Here is a 19,299-nt window from a genome sequence, read left to right as displayed (position 1 = left end):
AATACATAAAAACAAGGATAATTGTGTGTTATTGGTGAGTAAATAACAAAAAAAAAGATGACAAAAAATACAGATTTCAGTATTTTGAGGCTCTGAGCCCCATTTCTTTTCCTCACAGACGACTAAAAAAGTCCGACATCATACGATTTAAAATAAAAACAATAATCGTGGCTTGATATTAAGTAAGAACATGTTTTTATGAACCCCACAGCTTCCAGTCTTCCAAGACCTGAACGGACAAAAAGACGTGTGACACGAAAAAAAGGGGAAAATCGTTTTGGTGAACACGAGTCAATAGATTAAATGTCGTGACTATAACACGAAATGCCGCGAGACTGGGTTGAATGATCACACCGGTGTGACAGTAGGCCTACTCTTCAAAGGATTCACGAAATATGACTACTACTCTTACTGTTTAACATTTTGGGTTTCTTAATGTCACTTCATGTTAAGGCTAATACAAATGACAAGGCTAAGGCTGTAATGCTAACTAACATGCTTGCTACTGGCTAGGTAGCTAACTTGATCCAGCCACTCCTGGTCCTTTCATCAGAAGGGAAGCGAAAGAACGAGCAAGACCCATTGCTGGTATGATAACAACCTGGTACTAAGCACACAGGCATCTTGTTAAAGTTATTTTAGCTATCTCTTATATTTAGCGGAGGAAAATAATTGTGACATCACTTAGGCGACTATGGGATTTGTAGCCTTTCTAGTTGCGTAATTTTCATAGTCTTATATTTCAAGAGTTTTACGACAAACTGTGACTGCACAGCTGTATCCCCTCTCATCGGGCTTAACTGAATAACCCCTTAGAACCGGCCCATTTCTGGTTAAATGTTTATTTAAATGAATGAATCTTTCTCTTGTTAGTCAAGGAATTCAATGTATGATGGTTGGTCCTGCTTTTGTGTTCCATTTTGGTGTCAAAAATGTAGCCTACATTTAAATAAAAATATAATTATAATGTGAAAGCCTTTTAGAAATGAATTGCACATAATAATTCCCACGGAGCTGTGAGCACTTATACATTTATGTGACGCTTTTCCACTCATGTTCCAGTTGTTGTTTTTTCTCTGTTGAAATCGACCAGCTGTGAAGGTGGGGGCGGGGCTTTTAAAGATGCTTCCAAGCCAATATTTCAAGGATACTACGTCATCGAGTGCCGCCGGACTGTTCCAATCTCCAGCATACTTGGAATTACACCGAGGCCGCGTCCTTGGTTTGGGGGTAATTTCGAGGCTGCACATGGGTAGACTTCGCGTCCTTCAAATCCCCACAATGCTTTGCGCACGGACCAATTTCCCCAAATCTGTGGCGGAAAATGTACGATGCACACCTGCACACTTGCTAGCCTGTCCCACTCTTCGTTTTCCGAATGCCACTACGACACGTAACAAAATGAAAGAAATAAAGGTGTACTTTCTCAGGCAGAACACTGAAATGACACAAAGAAAACACGATTTGAACAACCCCAAGTGGACAGAAAATTTATAAATGGTGTATCTGCTCTGGGAAATCATTTCAGATTTGTCATTGATAACACCTCAGCTCTTTTGTGGCTGTAAGGGAATACAATAATTTTTTCCTGCCAAATTTAACCGAAACTTAAAAAAACAAACGACTACTAACCTGATTATTTTGAAAAGAATAACTTCTCACTCAAAATGACAGCTTTCAGCAAAGTTCCCTAAAAGCTTTTTAGACAGTATTAAAAGGAAAAAAACATCACAATAGAATTTCTGTTTCAGATATGGTGGCAACTAACAAAAACCTGGCTAAGGAAAGAGACAATCTGAAGAAAAGTCTGAGAGCCTTGGGTAAGTATGATAATGAAATCAATTGTTCAGCCTGTGTGCCTTTATATCAAAAATTCAGATTTGTCATATGGTAGAAACAACCTTGGTACTTTACTTAGTAGATTAAGCATCTGGTAATTTATGTAAGGTTTTATCGTTCTTTCTGTTTTCCACTATTCTTATCAAGGATGGATGTACTTCAGCGGTAGTCTCTATATACCATTTCTTCATCCGGAAAAACTGGCAAGAGAGTAGGGATGACTGTATTCAAAAAGGGGCAGGTGTGGTGATTATCAACAGCAGAGAAGAGCAAGTGAGTGTGTATGTGTGTGTGTGTGTGTGTGTGTGTGTGTGTGTGTGTGTGTGTGTGTGTGTGTGTGTGTGTGTGTGTGTGTGTGTGTGTGTGTGTGTGTGTGTGTGTGTGTGTGTGTGTGTGTGTGTGTGTGCGTGCGTGCGTGCGTGCGTGCGTGCGTGCGTGTGTGTGTGTGAATCAAAGAAGTGTTTGACAGCATGTCAAGGTTTATATTGTCGTTGTGATTGTGTGTTTTTCTCTCCACAGTGAGGATCGGACTCACTGATCAAGAGACAGAGGGCAAATGGAAGTGGGTCGATGGGACTCCACTGACAACAAGGTTCACTCATTATTTCACTTTTCTATTGTCAAGGTGAGCTGTGACAGACACTCGCTCTGCAGTTTCATGTCATACATTTCGGGTTGTCCTTTAACAGCTTCATTCATGTCAGATAACAAACCAAACGTTAGATTGCTAATAGACAATTATTTCTCTATTATCTCAATCAATCTCAATAAAGCATTTTGATTTGAGTTGATGTCAGGTTGAAATGTATTATTATTGTTTTTTCTTTGGGGGTTTCTACTGGTACACCGGTGAGCCAAATGGAAGTTCGAAGCAGGACGAAGGCTGCACAGAAATAATTTTCAAACATGTAAGAAACAGCTGGAATGATTACCATTGCAGTTGTTACGCCCCACCTTTAAAATGGCCCTATTGGGATAACAACATTCCACCACTGACCCAAATAGAACACGAAAGACACCTTTAAAATCATCAAATCCATAGGATTTATTATAATCAACACATCAAATGTTTAATTATCCATCCTAGGATGAGAGGCAGAAACACCAGAGGCCTCCCTCTTCTGCTGCTGCACTGGAGCTTTTAAGCACTTTCTTCTCCAGCTGCACCTCGTCTTAACCTCGTTACAGCAATGCAGCAGACCTGGGTCGAGGAACCAAAGGGAAAAAGAAACAGGGAGGGAATACATACAGCCATAACACAGTGATAATAAAAATGTATGGATATGTGAGAAGAGATTGGCATAACTCCTTACTTATTTCATTGGGGTGTTTCAGCTTCTGGAGAGACGAAGACTGCACAGAAATAATTGTCAAAGATGTGAGAAACAGCTGGAATGATTACCATTGCAATGATAATAAAAATGAGAGATTGGCATAACTCCACATCTAGTCCCACAAAACGATGATGAAAAAAACCGGAACAAGTTTAATTTCTCATTTTCAGCTTAAATTCAAATGTGGAGGTCCAGGTCGGCGAGGGGTTGGACTCTCACGTAGATATCTGGAGTCACGTCATGTCTCAGATTTAGGATTAATTTTCACTTTTTAAAAACTAAATGTGTATTTTCTCTGCTTTTGCAATTCTAATATTGGCTGCCTGCTTTTAGATTCTCTTATTTAAACTTAAAATCATGTCCTAGTTTTGTGTCTTAGAGATGTGCACATTTGATTTTCTATTCAAAATAAATGAGTCATAAGTCACATGAGAAATTCATGCTGCACCATTTATTTTTAAATAAGACATTCCTCTTGGTGAAAAATCAGTTCTCACATTATAGAGGGAAGTGCAATTTTTTAACCTAACCACCTCTTCTCCCTTCTGGGTAAACTCTTCTTTCAATGTTCTCTTTAAGATAGTGGTATATTTGGAGTGCTTGCAAACATCCGTTTGCAGACATTACTGGGTCTAGTAGTGTCTCTCATCGTAGAATCTTACGTTTATGTTATAAATTACCTGCAAAGGCCCAGAATCCCACTGCCATATGAAAGAATAAACCAACGAGTTTTATACAAATGCTAATGTTTTATATTATAAAGGAGACATGAACCCAACAACACTCTGATATGATTCAGCAGATCTATATAAACTTACAGAAGCTTTGACCACCTTTGGTAGTGGCTTCACATGTTTTTATTTAAAAGAGAATTCAGAGTGTGTTGTAAAGAGGTAATGTCAGTACTTGTTGGCATACTACTGGATGATTATGTAAGTTAACTACAGGGGTTTATTTTACAGTGGATTTGGTGATAATGTCATTGTGAATGTGTTCAAAATCTTAATTGATATTATAAAAAAATTTCAAACTAATAACTAAGTATAGAGATAACCAGTTCTGGTGCAAATAAATAAGGATAGAGTATAGGCATTTAGATAATAGCAAATTAAAAAACATGAAATATCTTTGCATTATGTGTCACTGATAAACAACAACAATAATGATGATTTCCTTTGGAATAAAAATAAAAAGTGTGAATTGTGAATAAAAGTCCAAATTGCACAAAGTACACAAGAATCAATACGTCAAAGCTGCAGCAGAGGTTGTAACAGCAAGCGAGTTGTGAACATTAAGGAAGAAGAGAGACCATTTGTCTTAAAACCAGGAAGAACAAGAGTGGTTTTGCAGTTTTAGGCGACGAAGAATAGTATTTATTATCATATGCTTATGTTTGGTTAATGTTGCATGAGGTTCATATTTATTTATTTGCATGGCTGCGTTCGAGTCACTTTGCAATCTTGGCGCGGCTGCTTCTCTATCAACTTTCTGGCCTTTGCCATTCCCGTCATTAACTATAATATCTGATGTGCTACACAGAGGGTTGTTGCTTATTTTCATTTTACATGTATAGTGTAGTTAAAATATATAGCTTTTAATACAACACTGCAATAAAGTACACATCACATAATTAATACAAAACAATGCGTCAATATGCATAGATATGCATCAACACAGATTATGATTTAAATGTTGGATTTACACAACTTTACAGCAACTTCAGGGTTTTTTAAACCAGCTCTTAAACACCTTAGCATTGTGCCGATTAAGCTTTGCATTCACTTTAGAGGCCATTGCTTATGGATTTTGATTGTCTCGCTTGTTTTTTGATGAACAAATTAAACAAACTAATATGATCATTAATTACCTAATTAACATTAACATGATCAGTAATGACAAAGTAGAGTTTTCCTTCCTGGAGGAAAAATGTTTTTAAGGTACCCAAAGATCTGCACAGGTAACACATGGAGCAGCAGTCAAAGCATAACATACTGAGTTTTTTAAAAACTTTTTATTTTATTTTTTTATAAACAAACAGCCAGACAGACAGCACAATAGCAGTTGGCAAACAAGTTAGGATGACAACAGTGTGATTCGAGTCTGACAGAAAAACAAAAAAAGACTAAACAAAAAATAAATTAAACAAAACAAAAAATGGACTGCGACATGACAAAGATCAACAACAAAAAAACAAAATCAGAATCTAAAGGCTCTGAGTCTAAGTCCATTATTAATAACATAATGCAAAAGTAGAGATCAAACAATGTGTATAAATGGAACAAAAAGACCAAATATATAAAACAAAACAAAAAAACATAGCACTTGTTGGTCAATCAGCCGCCCACTAATCACAGTTTAACACCGCAGGTCCACCACCCTATTGTACAAAGACATCCGGCATGTCCAGCTCCCATATACTTGTAGAAGGGGTTCCACATCTTGTGGAATTTCCCCAGGGAGCCCCTCAGTATGCACCTTATTTTCTCGAGTTTGGAAGTTAAATTTGAAAGTTTAGGACTTCTTTTAACCACAAGGTGTGTGAAGGGGATGTTGGAGACTTCCACATGAGCAATGGCGTCTGGCTAGTAAGGTAACAAAGGCTATGTCTGTCTCCAGAGAAGAGAGGCCATGTAGGTGGGGTTACACCAAACAGTGCGGTCATGGCATTAGGAGCGATCGGTTTTCCAGTAATTTCTGACAGTGATCTAAAGATGTCAGTCCAATAAGAGTGTAAGACCGGACAAGACCAGAATATGTGTGCGTGACTCGCCGGTGCTTGGCTACATCTGTCACAAGTTGGGTCTACCTCCTTATATATTTTTAGAGAGCCTGAGCTTAGTAAAGTGTTTGCGATGTACTTTGCACTGAATCAGTCCATGTCTAGCACAAATAGAAGATTTATGTACATTAGCAAGGGCTTTTTCCCAAAGTTTTTCAGAAATCTCCTCCCCAAGATCTGTTTCCCAAAGAGATTTAATGGAGTTCAGGGTAACCAAACGAAGAGAATAAATCTGAGCGTAAATACACGTCATCATTCCCTTCAGAGTAGGTAACGGCCTAAGGAGTGTGTCTAGTGGCGAATCAGTTGGGTGATTAGGAAACTGAGGAAATCTATTATTAACAAAACTGCAAATCTGTAGATACCTGAAGAAATGTTGCCTACTACTGTAGGTATAGTGCAAATAAAATACTGAGTTGAGGGACAAAGGCAAATGACTAAAAAATAAGGAAGAAGAGTATGTGAAAGAGAATGAGAAAGAGAGAGAGAGAGAGAGTTAGAGGTGTATGCTGAGATAATCATTAAATAAAGGAAGATCAGTGCCCTTTAAAGAAGACACTTGACAAACACCATCAGCACTCTGCAGAAGCTCTACTGATGAGATGGTTTCCTTTGAAGAAGAACTTGAGATCTCCTCGATACACGAAAACCTTGAAGATGTCTCAGCCAGGAATGCTGCATCCCGCCGCTCTGTTGAAGACTTCAAGGTGCCTGCTGCAGCGCCTGGTAAGACAGAAATCATAATCAAACAATTTGGAATTGTTGAGTTTATAATAACCTTATTTTCTAAACTTAATTTTAAACTTAAAGATCACCAATATATATATATTGCTTGAGAAATTAAAGACAAAATCAACCTCTCAGTTTAAAGTGTACGGTTTCTAAAACAGCCGCTTGTGCAAGTCAGCCTCCATAAACCTCCGTGTGTGTTCATGTTTCTGGGTTCTACACACAGGAATGAAAATGTACAGACTGGTTGTTGTGAGTTTTGGACTCCTGTGTATCCTACAAGCTGCTCTCAACATTTCCCTGCGTCTCACTCTCTGTAAGTGTTCCTAATTTGTGCCTCTCACTTCTGTATTCTTTGTATTGAAAATAATTGCTCTGAAATAATAATAATAATTTTAAAGTGAATACTTTCTTCAGTTGATCCAATAATCAAATGTTCTCGTGTCTGGTCGAGTCGTGGCAGCGCTACTTCTTCACCCTCTGGTCTGAGGGAAGACCCGGACTACAACTTCCTCACTAATGCTTCTAGAAGAACAAGTGATATTACAACACTTGACGGGCCATGGCTAGTCAGTTAGCATGTTAATAACCCTTAATATATCTCTGCAACACATAGACGTCTTAAAAATAACGTCAACACTGTAGGCTCTTCACATTCTGTTGATAATGTTAGTTCGTGTTTAAAATATAAATTCTGGCATATCTATCATTATACCTTTCATAAGAGGAAATGATACAGATGTTGTTGATAACGATTTGGCTCTTGTGTTAAGGCTTTAAGAGGGAAACATGATTTTCTTTTTTCACAAATATACTTAACTGAACCACACACACACACACACACACACACACACACACACACACACACACACACACACACACACACACACACACACACACACACACACACACACACACACACACACACACACATATCCTTTATTCAACCATTAAGATTAAAATATATTTTTCTAGAGCGACTAGGCCAAGAGGGCAGCATGAACAATGTTACAACAAATAAAACACAGACAATACAGGCAGACAAATACAGCTCTCGTAAAACACAAATGAAATGGCACTTTATCCGGTAAATATGGGAATAAAAGAAACCGTTACAAAGCATAAACACTGGCACAATTTTCATGCCTAAGTATGCCAGATGACTAATATACTGTATTAATCCTCTGGTCCTGTTAAAAATAATGGTAACCTCTCCATTCATCAATTCCTTGAAAACATATAACTTGGTATTAGAATAGGAAGAGGACATTAACACCCATACATTATCATAGATATATTAATATAATAAACATTGAGAATTCTGTTTTAGATCTGGAGGCCGGTTGCAATAACCTGACTGAGGAGAGAGATGACCTGAAGAGAACTCTGGAAAACTATGGTAGGTACAATGAGGAAACCAATTCTTAAAGGAAAAGATATACTTGAGCTCTGGACTTCTGTGTATATTAAAAGTTCCTTATAATATTTCCCTGCGTCTTGCTGTTTTAAATCTTCTTAATTTGTGCAAATAACTTTTTAGTCAGATAGTGCAAATGGTAACAGACCTTGTTTGATTCATTTCTATTAGACAATCATTTGCCCTGATTGCTTTAGAACAACACATTACTGTATATAAGGGTCTACATTCATGAACTGAAATGTATATCAAAGTTCTTTGTGAAAATGTATGAATCATCATTTTCAAACCTTTCTAATTATTTTTAGTAAACAACAAGTATTTTCAACAAAGCTAGGGAGGACATTTCGTTTTTAAACTGAATCATGTGTTTATGTGTGCACATAATCAAATGTAGTTGGTAACCTCTCCACTGAAAATGACAGTTTCACAGCAAAACTCCCTGACTGAAGAGAGAGACGAGATGAAGAGAATCAACCTCGGTAAGTATGATGATGACAATCTCCCAGTTAAATCATGTCTATTGGGAGAGCAGCAGGAAGTGGCTGCAGGAAGTGGCTGCTCAGTTTCTCAGAACACTAAACACAATTCACAAAACCACACCCAAAGTGCAAAACACCTAATTTCTCCTGCTAAGTGAAGAACTGCACTCAAAACTACATAAACACTTACCAAATGCAAACTTTAGCACCAAATATAACACTTCATTCTTAATACTGGATTGTTTGACCATCCAACTACACACTGCTGAGCATAATCTAAAGCACTTTAATCTGTTATGGGCTAAGCTCTCTACATAGAGGTTTCTGCAGAGAAAGATTGCTTGAGTATACAGAAATACAGTAAATGAAGAAATACAAATGAGTTGTTGAAAAAAATCACATTTTATTCAAATATAACATTGTGCAACATGCATCTCAGCAAATAGTTACAATGCTTCGGATCTCTCTAAGTCTGATGCATTGTTTGCCAAAACCAAGTTTGTAACTGCTGCTTCCTGTGCCTCATTGAAAATCCTTAGCTTTCCACCTGCACCTCTTTGTTTCTCAGTCCTTCAGATAAACAACAAAGATATAGTGGATGGTCAGTGTGTGTGTTGCATAAAAGTAAGTTTACCACAGTACATTGTGCAGGATTTGTGTACAGTTATAGTATGCAACATGCCAACAATTCAGTTACAGTAATGAAGTAAATACGTTTCACACAACAGATATAAGCACTGATATATCATGAATTATGCAGAGCTAAAAACTGGTAACTAACGTGTTTTCAAGTCTAAGTGTCCGGATTACAGAGGCAACAGTAGATCGGCTTAGATTAGGCAGAACCCTCTGTCCAGCCTCTCTCATCGTCACACCATGGTTGATAACATTTCATTTCATTAGAGAGTATTCTTCTTTGTCCACGTCCTCTTCCTCCAGCTCTACCTCTACCTCTCATTCTTCTTCCTCTCACTCTCAGCCCAGCTCTTCCTCTTCCTCTTGCTCATGCTTCCATGTTGGCTTCCATTGTTGCTGTAAGAAAGTACTCACCTGTGGTCTTTTTATAGTGCTAACATCCTGATTGCTGAGCCAACAATTATGCCATCAGGTGTTTGGTCAGGTGGAACGTGTTTCTTGATTATTGGTCCATGTGTGAGGCATTTTGAATATCAGTGTTTTAAACCTGCTAACACATGACTTCATGTCAGATTCCTGTGTCTTACGTGGAGAAACGTGTGCAGTGGTTTGCAAAAAGTGCCATGTTGATTTGCAAATTGTGTGAAAAGCTGAAAACGAGTTTTGGAGATTTGAGATTTGTTTTGCTCTTTGAGTGTCAGTTAAAATAATTGTGCTTTATGTATAATTTTAGTGTGTTAGCATTCGAGAAAAACTGTATGCTCAGCAGTGTGTCGTTGGGTGGTCAAACAATCTAGCACTATGAATGAAGTGTGTTATATTTGGTGCAAAAGTTTGCATTTGGTAAGTGTTTATGTAGTTTTGAGTGCAGTTCTTCATTTTGCAAGATGTATGAGGTGTTTTGCACTTTGTATGGTTTTGTGAATTGTGTTTAGTGTTTTGAGAAAATAAGCCCTGCTTTACAGTTTTTATAGCAATTGAAAAAAACTGTATAGTACAAGACACTTTGTCCAACCAACTCCACAGCACTGTACTTATCAAGCCCAAACTCATCTTTTATGGCATTCCGTATGTATGATTTCTGAGTCAACAAAAAAGCTGTTTGGTGTTTATGGTCATTTGGCATGTGTATTGGTTGATTGGTTCATGTGTGTAGCATTTTTAATGGCAGTGTTTTGAAAATGGCAAACAAGTGAATACTGTAGGTCAGATTTCTGTGTCGTACTTGGAGAACCGTGTGCAGTGTTTGCTAAAAATGGCCAAGTTGAATTGCAAATAGGGTGCAGAGTGTGAGATTAAATAATTCTGCTTGTGGTAGCAACTGAAAAAAACTGTGATATGATAAACATTGAGAATTCTTTTTAGATCTGGAGGCCGGTCGCAATCTCCTGACTGAGGAGAACCACGGCCTGAAGAGAACTCTGGAAGAATATGGTAGGTACAATGGGAAAGTCAATTCTTTAACTTTAATAAATCCTTTGGGCACATTTTCTCCAAGCTGCTTTCAACATTTCCCTGCTTCTTGCTCTTTGTATGACTTATTTAAGGGAGCAAGATGCTTGTCTTAATTTGTGTTTCTCACTTCAACAAGCCCTTGTTTAAATTCTCTTACAACATATCAGTTGCTCTGAATGCTTTGAAGCAACATATAACTGTACATCAGAGTGTACAAATTGACTTGAAATGTATATCAAAATTCATTTGAACATCTAACTCAATTTCCCTTTCAAAGCATGTTGTCACTTATTTGGAATTCTTGAAAATAATCACAATGACAGCTTCACAGTCAAGTTCCCTGTATGCTTTTGATACAGTAATCAACTATGGATAAGAAACAAACCCCCACGTAATTGATAGTGAAACACAAAAGACAATGGGAATTATGTTTGAGATGTGGTGGCCAGTTGAAAAAACCTGGCTATGAGACGATCTGAAGAAAACTCTGAGAGCCTTGGGTAAGTATGATAATGAAATCAATTGTTCTGCCTTTGGGCCATTATATCAAAGAGCAAACATTCAGATTTATCAAACGGTAGATACCACCTTGGAATTTTATTTTTTACTTAACCATCTGTTAATGTATGTATCGAAGCAAAAGGCACTTTTATACTTTTTATGTCGTTTATACATACATATGTGTCCCCGGGGTGTAAGGGATCTCACAAAGTGTCAGAAAAGAAAAACCCTCTGTCTTTTCCTCCGTACCCAAATCTCTAAAAACGGGGGTACAACAGAGTTGATCCAGATTTGCTGCCGATATAACGTAATATCGGAAATATGGGCTGGCTTTACACCCAGAAACGTTGCTATCAGAAACAATGTGCAACGTGTTTTGGAAGTAATATGGTCTTTGTTTACATTAGCAAGCATCGCTAACACTGAGAGCTAACCTGTACTGGAGAGAGTATGTGTAAAAAAGCAGGAAATAAAAAGCTACTCACCCGAATGTTGGTAAACCCGCAAGAGAAAAAGCATTTGAGCTCCATACTGTTTCAGAAATAATCCTTGATGTGGTTTGGAACATAATATGTTGTTTCATCAGCATTTAGCTGAGTATCTGGGTAGAATTCTGTGCAGGCATGAGCCCCCGCCCCCCTTTTTTTAGGTGATCTGTTTGTATTTTGAGCAAAACACGTGATAGACATGTTTTATATATATATTTATATATCTGAGACCTTTAAGGTTTTATCGTTCTTTCTGTTCTCCAATAACAAAGATGGACAGTTTTTCAATGTCCTTCTATCATGACTTTGTTTGTTGATAATTTTGATTATTTCAGTTCTTTCTTTCATCAGCAGCTCACTATTTACAGCAAGGATGGGTTTATTTTAGCGGTAGTTTCTATCGTATTTCTTCCACCATGAAGACCTGGCAAGACAGCAGAAGGGACTGTCAGCAAAGAGGTGCAGACCTGATGATTATCAACAGCCAAGAAGAGCAGGTAGGAATGTGCATGTGGTTCAAGCCTATTACAAGCCTATTAAAGCATGGACGCACAAAATACAAATATGAAAAAAATATAAAAAATATATCAAATTTGAATAATATGTCCTCTCTAAATATTAGTTGTAAATAACTGTATGTTTCTCTTTGAAAACAAGGATTTCTCAAGACAATACAAAAATATAATTTGGATTGGACTGATGGACAGAGACACAGAGGGAGAATGGACATGGGTAGATGGGACACAACTTACAACAAGGTAAACGTATTACCCTTTTGTTCACTTTAAATCAACTTTATTGTTGAAACAAATGGTCCTCGAACCACAGAAGTACTTGAACCTTTTTATAAAACAACAGCATCATTTTCAAAAAAACATTTAATATTGTTGTTTGAACTTTCTGTTCATTAAAAAACGTGTTGGTTTGTTTTCTGTTAAAGCTTCTGGTATTCCGGGGAACCCAACAATTATCTGAATAAAAATGAAGACTGTGTGAATATAAACCACCATGATCACCAAAACAGCTGGAATGATGCACCATGTGAAAATGAATATTTCTGGATCTGCGAAAAGAAAATGTAGCTCTACATACACACTGGTGTCACACCGTAATGACAGCAACTGTATATTGAAGAATATTAAGATATCATGTATTTCCCACCTGTTAAACTGAACCATTTTAAGGCAAAGTGACACATTAGACTGAAATATCCCACGGTGTGTTCTGATTTAGGCGATAAAAAACACTTTTCAGTGGCAATGTACAGTATCAAAAGAAAATGTTAAAATGTGACATTATTTATTTGGTGAACATAGCCCAGTTTCAGCAGAAATCTTTTCTCAAGCACTTTATGTGCTGAAGTTTTGTTGCAGGAGAAACCCAGTGGATTGTATATGTTCTTTATACTTTATACTTTATATGTGTTTGAGAGAAAACACGCTCATGTTTGTTTGCAGATAATGTCAAATTGTATATACAGCATATATAACCGGCACAAAGACTTTCATGATATTATGGATTGTTTTTTAGGTTGATTGCAGTAGTAAATATATGTAATAACAATACAGGTTTGCAGATTATAAGAGATTAGCTTGACTGACTTTAAACATATGGCTTTAACTTTCTTTTAAACGTGGCTGAAAATATGGTATTTTTGATGTTATGGAAGTATCCTTCATTACACGTCTGAACCGTAAGAAAAATAGTATTTCTTCTTTACATTGTTTGAAATGTTGCTTCAATAAAAAGAACAAAATCATCTTCATTTTAGACATTTCCATGTCTGTTGTGTAGTTCTTACATTAAGCCTTTTTATAGTGCTTACATAGTTGATGAGTCAATTGCAAATAAGGTGCAGAGCTAAACATGTGTTTGGAGATTTGAGCTGAGGTTTTGCTCTTTGAGTGTGAGATTAAATAATTGTGCTTTATAGTATGTGTTATTTTAGTGTGTGAGCAACATAAAATAAACTGTAAGTGAAAACACCTACGCCATGTATGTATACATCCAGCAGGTGGCACTAAAACATTTCAACCCTGACTGTAAATAATAATTGGACTTTGACTATGTGCAGTGCAGCATTAATGAGATCCAACACAAACAATAGTGAACCATAAACTGCAGCACTTTCTCATGTGCAGGTCAGGCAAGGTATGGAGCAGTAAACAATCATTTGATTTAAATTCTTTATTTTATCTCCAATAAATAATCTAATGGTGGGAACTTGTCATTTGATGCACTGTTTTAAAAAAGAAGCCTAGTTAATAATGTTGCAGTCAACACCCATATGTGAGTTTGTTGTATTTAATGTTAGAATAACAAAACACCTCTTATATAAATAAAGAAGACATTTTCCGTATGATACAGCAACAAATAATGGAGAAAACTCTTACATAAAGATGGTATTTTATCAGTGATTAACTGATGATTATGAGGTAAAATGTAAAATAAATGTAAGTGTCTAAATATTACTTTATAAGTGGATTTCGGGTTTTATTCACCGTTTACCGTTATAGGCTAATATGTTGAAACTATATCCAACAAATGAGAAATGTATAACAAGGCTTGTAAATTGTTATTCTTGGTTTTGTATCCCCTCCAACAATTTTCAAAACATAACTTTCAAGGTGAGTGACAAATGGCAAAGGAAAGGCAGTACAGTAAATGTAAATGTAAACAAGTTTGTCCTCAAATTCTTAACAGTCTGATCAGTGGACTGGATGTTCACACTTACTGTCTTCTTCAAGAGTGAGCAAATAAGCCCATTACCACTGCGACCAGATTTAGAAGATGACACAAACAGGAAGAAACAAGTGTGTGAAGAAAGACTCACACTGACTCACTGTCTGTTTCTCTAGAACAACTGAAAGTTCTTTATAATTATACTGTATGATCAAAACCTTTCATACATGCCATTTCTTCATCACCCTTTTACCTTTGAATATAAAGTACAACACAAATCACAAGGAACAACTTATTTGACCTAAAGCCGTATATTTTAAATATATAAATCTAAAAAGCATCTTCAAATTCAGTCTTTTAGTGTGCATTAAAAAAAAGTATTATTGAATCGGGAGTGCTAATTTCTCCTTTTCGTTATTAAATGAATATCATAAAAGTAGTATTCCCCCCAGGCTTCTCAAAATATCCTGTTTCCCTTTTTGTTTATACATGTACGTCACTTTTTCTGAAGAAATAGTTCAACCTATTAGTAGCCAAATATGTAACAGGTTTTGTTCTCATTTTACAAAACACTAATATCAATCTTTTGCCATAATATATAAACAATTTAATAGGAAGCAGTTTAATCATGGTTTTCCTGTTCAAGGTTTTTATCATTGCTTAAGCACCATTTTGAAAACCGAGTTCCTTTTGTCTAAACACTAAACAATTCAGAAAACATCACACACAGCAGAACTCCTCAGATCTTTTTCAAACAATTTTGTTCAAAATGTTAATGTACACTTGATTGGTGAGTGTTTGTACACCTCAGGGTCATGTGTGTTGAATTTATAGGGATGTATTTTAAAAGTCAATCTTTATTTATTGCATACATTACAACACCAAATCATGAATAGTTATCTCCACACAAAGAGCAGATCTTGACTGTAGTCTTGAAGAGTGCCCAGAGATGGCAACAAAAAAGGGTTTTTAGTTTCCAGAATTAGCTTAGATTTCAAGATATGGGATGCAATTTTGCTGCTTAAACTTCTTTCAGTTTCAATCGGTTTTTGCTTCATGTTTCATTTTAGCAATTGAAAAAATACCTTGGGGGCTCCAAAGCTTAAAAGCTGAGAGGAAATCTTAGGTACAACTGTTAAAGTGTTAAAATCTCCAGTACGCACGCAGTGAATACACTTTATTTGTCTATGGATACATTGATACAAGATGGGTGTTGGGTATGTGATTTCATGTGGTTTAAATAGTTTTTGAGAACACTTCCTACACACTGTGTAAGTGTAACGCCTCATAAGTAGTTTTAAGAACTTCCCCTTCTCCTCTTTGTTATAATTTATTCAAACAACAGGAGACAGATCGGCGGGAGAACAAAGCACTGAGATATAAAATACCTGACAAAAAGAGTTCTACTTTGTTGTGGCACACTTCTGCTTTCTATCAGGAAACTTTTACAGCACTTTTGGAAGTTTTAAGCACCTCGAGGGCAGTGACGACATGTTGTGTTTCCACACAATGTGACACATTTTGTGGAGGTTTGTTGTGTCAGGCTGCATGTTTATAAAATGCAATTCCTCTTTTTCTTGATCTCAAAGATGACAGAGAAACATCTGTACCAAAACAGTCAAGTTTTCTGTCCCAATATTCATATGATCTTAGATTTTAAAGGTTAATATCACTTAATCAAATATATTTTAAATTCTTAACAGGCTTTTAATATCCACTCCTCTGCAGTGATTTTTCTTCAACGAAGCCACACTCTGTTTCCATTTACTAATGTAATGTTTACTCATTCATTTCAATGTGTCCTTCGTTCCTCTTGTATGCTCTATTTGTGATAATTAGAATGATTAAAGATGTGTGATAAGCAGCTTTCTAGATACAATTTATATACAGGACTGTCTCAGAAAATTAGAATATTGTGATAAAGTTCTTTATTTTCTGTAATGCAATTAAAAAAACAAAAATGTCATACATTCTGGATTCATTACAAATCAACTGAAATATTGCAAGCCTTTTATTATTTTAATATTGCTGATTATGGCATACAGCTTAAGAAAACTCAAATATCCTATCTCTAAATATTAGAATATCATGAAAAAGTATACTAGTAGGGTGTTCAACGAATCACTTGAATCGTCTAATTAACTCGAAACACCTGCAAGGGTTTCCTGAGCCTTGAAAAACACTCAGCTTGGTTCAGTAAACTAAATCACAAGTATGGGGAAGACTGCTGATCTGACTGCTGTCCAGAGGACCGTCATTGACACCCTCCATCAGGAGGGTAAGACACAAAAATAAATTTCTCAAAGAGCAAGCTGTTCACAGAGTGCAGTTTCAAAGCACATCCACAAAAAGTCTGTTGGAAGGGGGAAATGTGGCAGGAAACGCTGCACAACCAAGAGAGATGACCGCAGCCTTAACAGCATTGTGAAGAAGAGTCGCTTCCAGAATTTGGGGGAGCTTCAAAGACAGTGGACTGAAGCTGGAGTCCAGGTATCAAAAGTCACTGTTCACAGACGTGTCCGGGAAATGGGCTACAATAGCCGTATTCCCATGGTCAAGCCACTTCTGAACTCAAGACAACGGAAGAGGCGTCTGACTTGGGCTAAGGAAAAGAAGCACTGGACAGTTGCACAGTGGTCCAAAGTCCTCTTTTCAGACGAAAGCAAGTTTTGTATTTCATTTGGAAGTCAAGGCGCCAGAGTCTGGAGAAAGGCTGGAGAGGAGCAAAATCCAAGTTGCTTGAAATCCAGTGTGAAGTTCCCACAGTCAGCGATGGTTTGGGGAGCCATGTCAGCTGCTGGTGTTGGTCCACTGTGTTTCATCAAGCCCAGAGTAAATGCAGCTGTGTACCAAGAGATTTTAGAGCACTACATGCTTCCGTCTGCTGAAAAGCTCTATGGAGATGAGGAATTCATTTTCCAGCATGATCTGGCACCTGCCCACAGTGCCAAAACCACCAGTAACTGGTGTACTGACCATGGCATTACTGTCCTCGATTGGCCTGCAAATTCCCCTGACCTGAACCCCATAGAGAATATGTGGGGTATTGTGAAGAAGAAGCTGAAAGACACCAGACCCAACAATGCTAATGAGCTAAAGGCCGCTATTGAAGCATCCTGGGCATCCATAACACCTCAGCAATGCCACAGGCTGATTGCCTCCATGCCACGCCGCATTGATGCAGTAATCCGTGCAAAAGGATTCCCAACCAAGTACTGAGTGCATTAATGGACATTTTCAAATGTTTGATTGTGTTTTGCTGTTATAAATCTTTTTTTTTTACTTGGTCTGAGGAACTATTCTAATTTTTTGAGATAGGATTTTTGAGTTTTCTTAAGCTGTATGCCATAATCAGCGATATTAAAATAATAAAAGGCTTGCAATATTTCAGTTGATTTGTAATGAATCCAGAATGTATGACATTTTAGTTTTTTTAATTGCATTACAGAAAATAAAGAACTTTATCACAATATTCTAATTTTAATTTTCTGAGACAGTCCTGTATATATATATATATAACACTGCAATGTAACTGCCCTGACCGCTCATGAAGTATTGGAGAGAAACAGGGAATACATACAGCCGTAACACTTTGTTGACATGGTTTACTTTCAAGTACAGTTAGTTTACCAAGCAGAATTCGGTCTGCGCATATCCTAAAATGTAGTGAATTCAAAATGCCAACAGAGTACAATTATTCAGATAATGCTGTAAATGTGTGTCTTGCAGTCGGACTTTATTTTGTCAGCATGTCTGTCTGATTTCTGCGCACAGGGAGAACACTCAGACTGGTTGCTGTGAGCTTTGGACTCCTGTGTATCCTACAAGTTGCTCTCAACATTTCCCTGCACTTCACTCTCTGTAAGTCATTTCAAACCGTCTCATTTCATCAGAAGACCAGAAAATCTGCTTTCCACCACAGTGAAATTATTGCATTTAAAAAATGTGAGACTTTCTTTAAGGGGTTTAAGTATGAATATGGGATTTAAGATAACTCTGTGTTTATGCTCATGCTCCCTCAAAGTTTCTATCCGATTCACCTTGGATAGTTAGGGGAAGTTGAAACAACACATGGCATAATAAAAGCGTGTTTTTGTTTCTGAAGCAAACCAACTACTTTCAGCTAAGATACAACTTGAGATATATATTATACAGATTAGCTTCTCCCCCTGCCTACTTGTAAAATGGTCTTTGATTAAGATGCTGACTGCATGTTGTGAAAATTGTTGGTTTAATGTAATGTAAATATTGAATTCTCAATGAAGTGTTTTTTTGCTCTTTCAGACAGTAAGACATCAGATATAGATGTCAGTTGCACAAACCTGACTTACGAGACTGAAAAGCTGAAGAAGGAACTGATTAACTTTGGTCAGTGGGAGGAGGAAACACATAATGATTTGCATGCAAAGGATCATTTTTGTCCAAATCAGAAATCATGTATAGTCTATCAGAGGAAAATTCACAATAAATATTGACAGTGCAAAATGGAATGATAATGCTCTGTTGTAATGAGGACTTTACGATGATAGTGAGGCTTGGATTTTTGGGGTAAACACTATACAAATATATTGCTGTTAATTAGCATACCCACTTTTGGTTTTAACTGGACTTTCTGCACAGCTGAAACAAACAAGTTAGTTTGACACAGGCCAGGTTGGAGGCATTTGGTTCTTCATTTTTGCCTGACTGATTCAAATTGATACAAATTGCTTTATTGAAAACTCAGAAAAGTAATGTAATAAAACAGCCATGCCATCTGTCTGTAAAAAAACTCACGATGTTCAGTTTTTGGGGACATTGTTGGATATCAATCACATGTTTATCGTCAAAGGTTTAGGTAGAGGTGGTGAAATGCACATTTGTGTCCTTCCTACATGTTGGGGGCTGGGTATTAGAAACTTCTCTCAATACAAAGGTCATCCAGTAAAATACCATCACTCACCAGTGTGTGACTTAT

General features: G+C 36.9%; 2 protein-coding genes across 3 annotated transcripts in view; both read left to right on the top strand.

Annotated features, from left to right (window-relative positions):
* LOC307042039 (CD209 antigen-like protein A) overlaps window positions 1-19,299 on the top strand; it is a 115,862-nt gene that overhangs the window by 44,136 nt on the left and 52,427 nt on the right. The window lies entirely within an intron of this gene.
* LOC307042016 (uncharacterized protein) overlaps window positions 1-19,299 on the top strand; it is a 54,925-nt gene that overhangs the window by 24,254 nt on the left and 11,372 nt on the right. The window contains exons 1-8 of one of the 2 annotated variants that reach the window (XM_079685668.1): window positions 6,241-6,678; window positions 6,908-6,997; window positions 8,012-8,080; window positions 8,524-8,580; window positions 10,582-10,650; window positions 12,015-12,157; window positions 12,318-12,418; window positions 12,601-13,434. In XM_079685668.1, the coding sequence (XP_079541794.1) occupies window positions 6,555-6,678; window positions 6,908-6,997; window positions 8,012-8,080; window positions 8,524-8,580; window positions 10,582-10,650; window positions 12,015-12,157; window positions 12,318-12,418; window positions 12,601-12,742 (795 nt within the window). In that variant the 5' untranslated portion in view covers window positions 6,241-6,554 and the 3' untranslated portion in view covers window positions 12,743-13,434. Of the gene's footprint in view, window positions 1-6,240; window positions 6,679-6,907; window positions 6,998-8,011; window positions 8,081-8,523; window positions 8,581-10,581; window positions 10,651-12,014; window positions 12,158-12,317; window positions 12,419-12,600; window positions 13,435-19,299 lie in introns of those variants that run through there. The other variant, XM_079685664.1, reaches the window with a different exon arrangement.

The sequence above is a fragment of the Notothenia rossii genome (assembly GCF_949606895.1).
Source record: "Notothenia rossii genome assembly, chromosome: 1".
Classification (NCBI taxonomy): domain Eukaryota; kingdom Metazoa; phylum Chordata; class Actinopteri; order Perciformes; family Nototheniidae; genus Notothenia; species Notothenia rossii.
The sequence above is the reverse complement of the archived record's forward strand: the minus strand, read 5'-3'. Positions and strand labels throughout refer to the sequence as shown.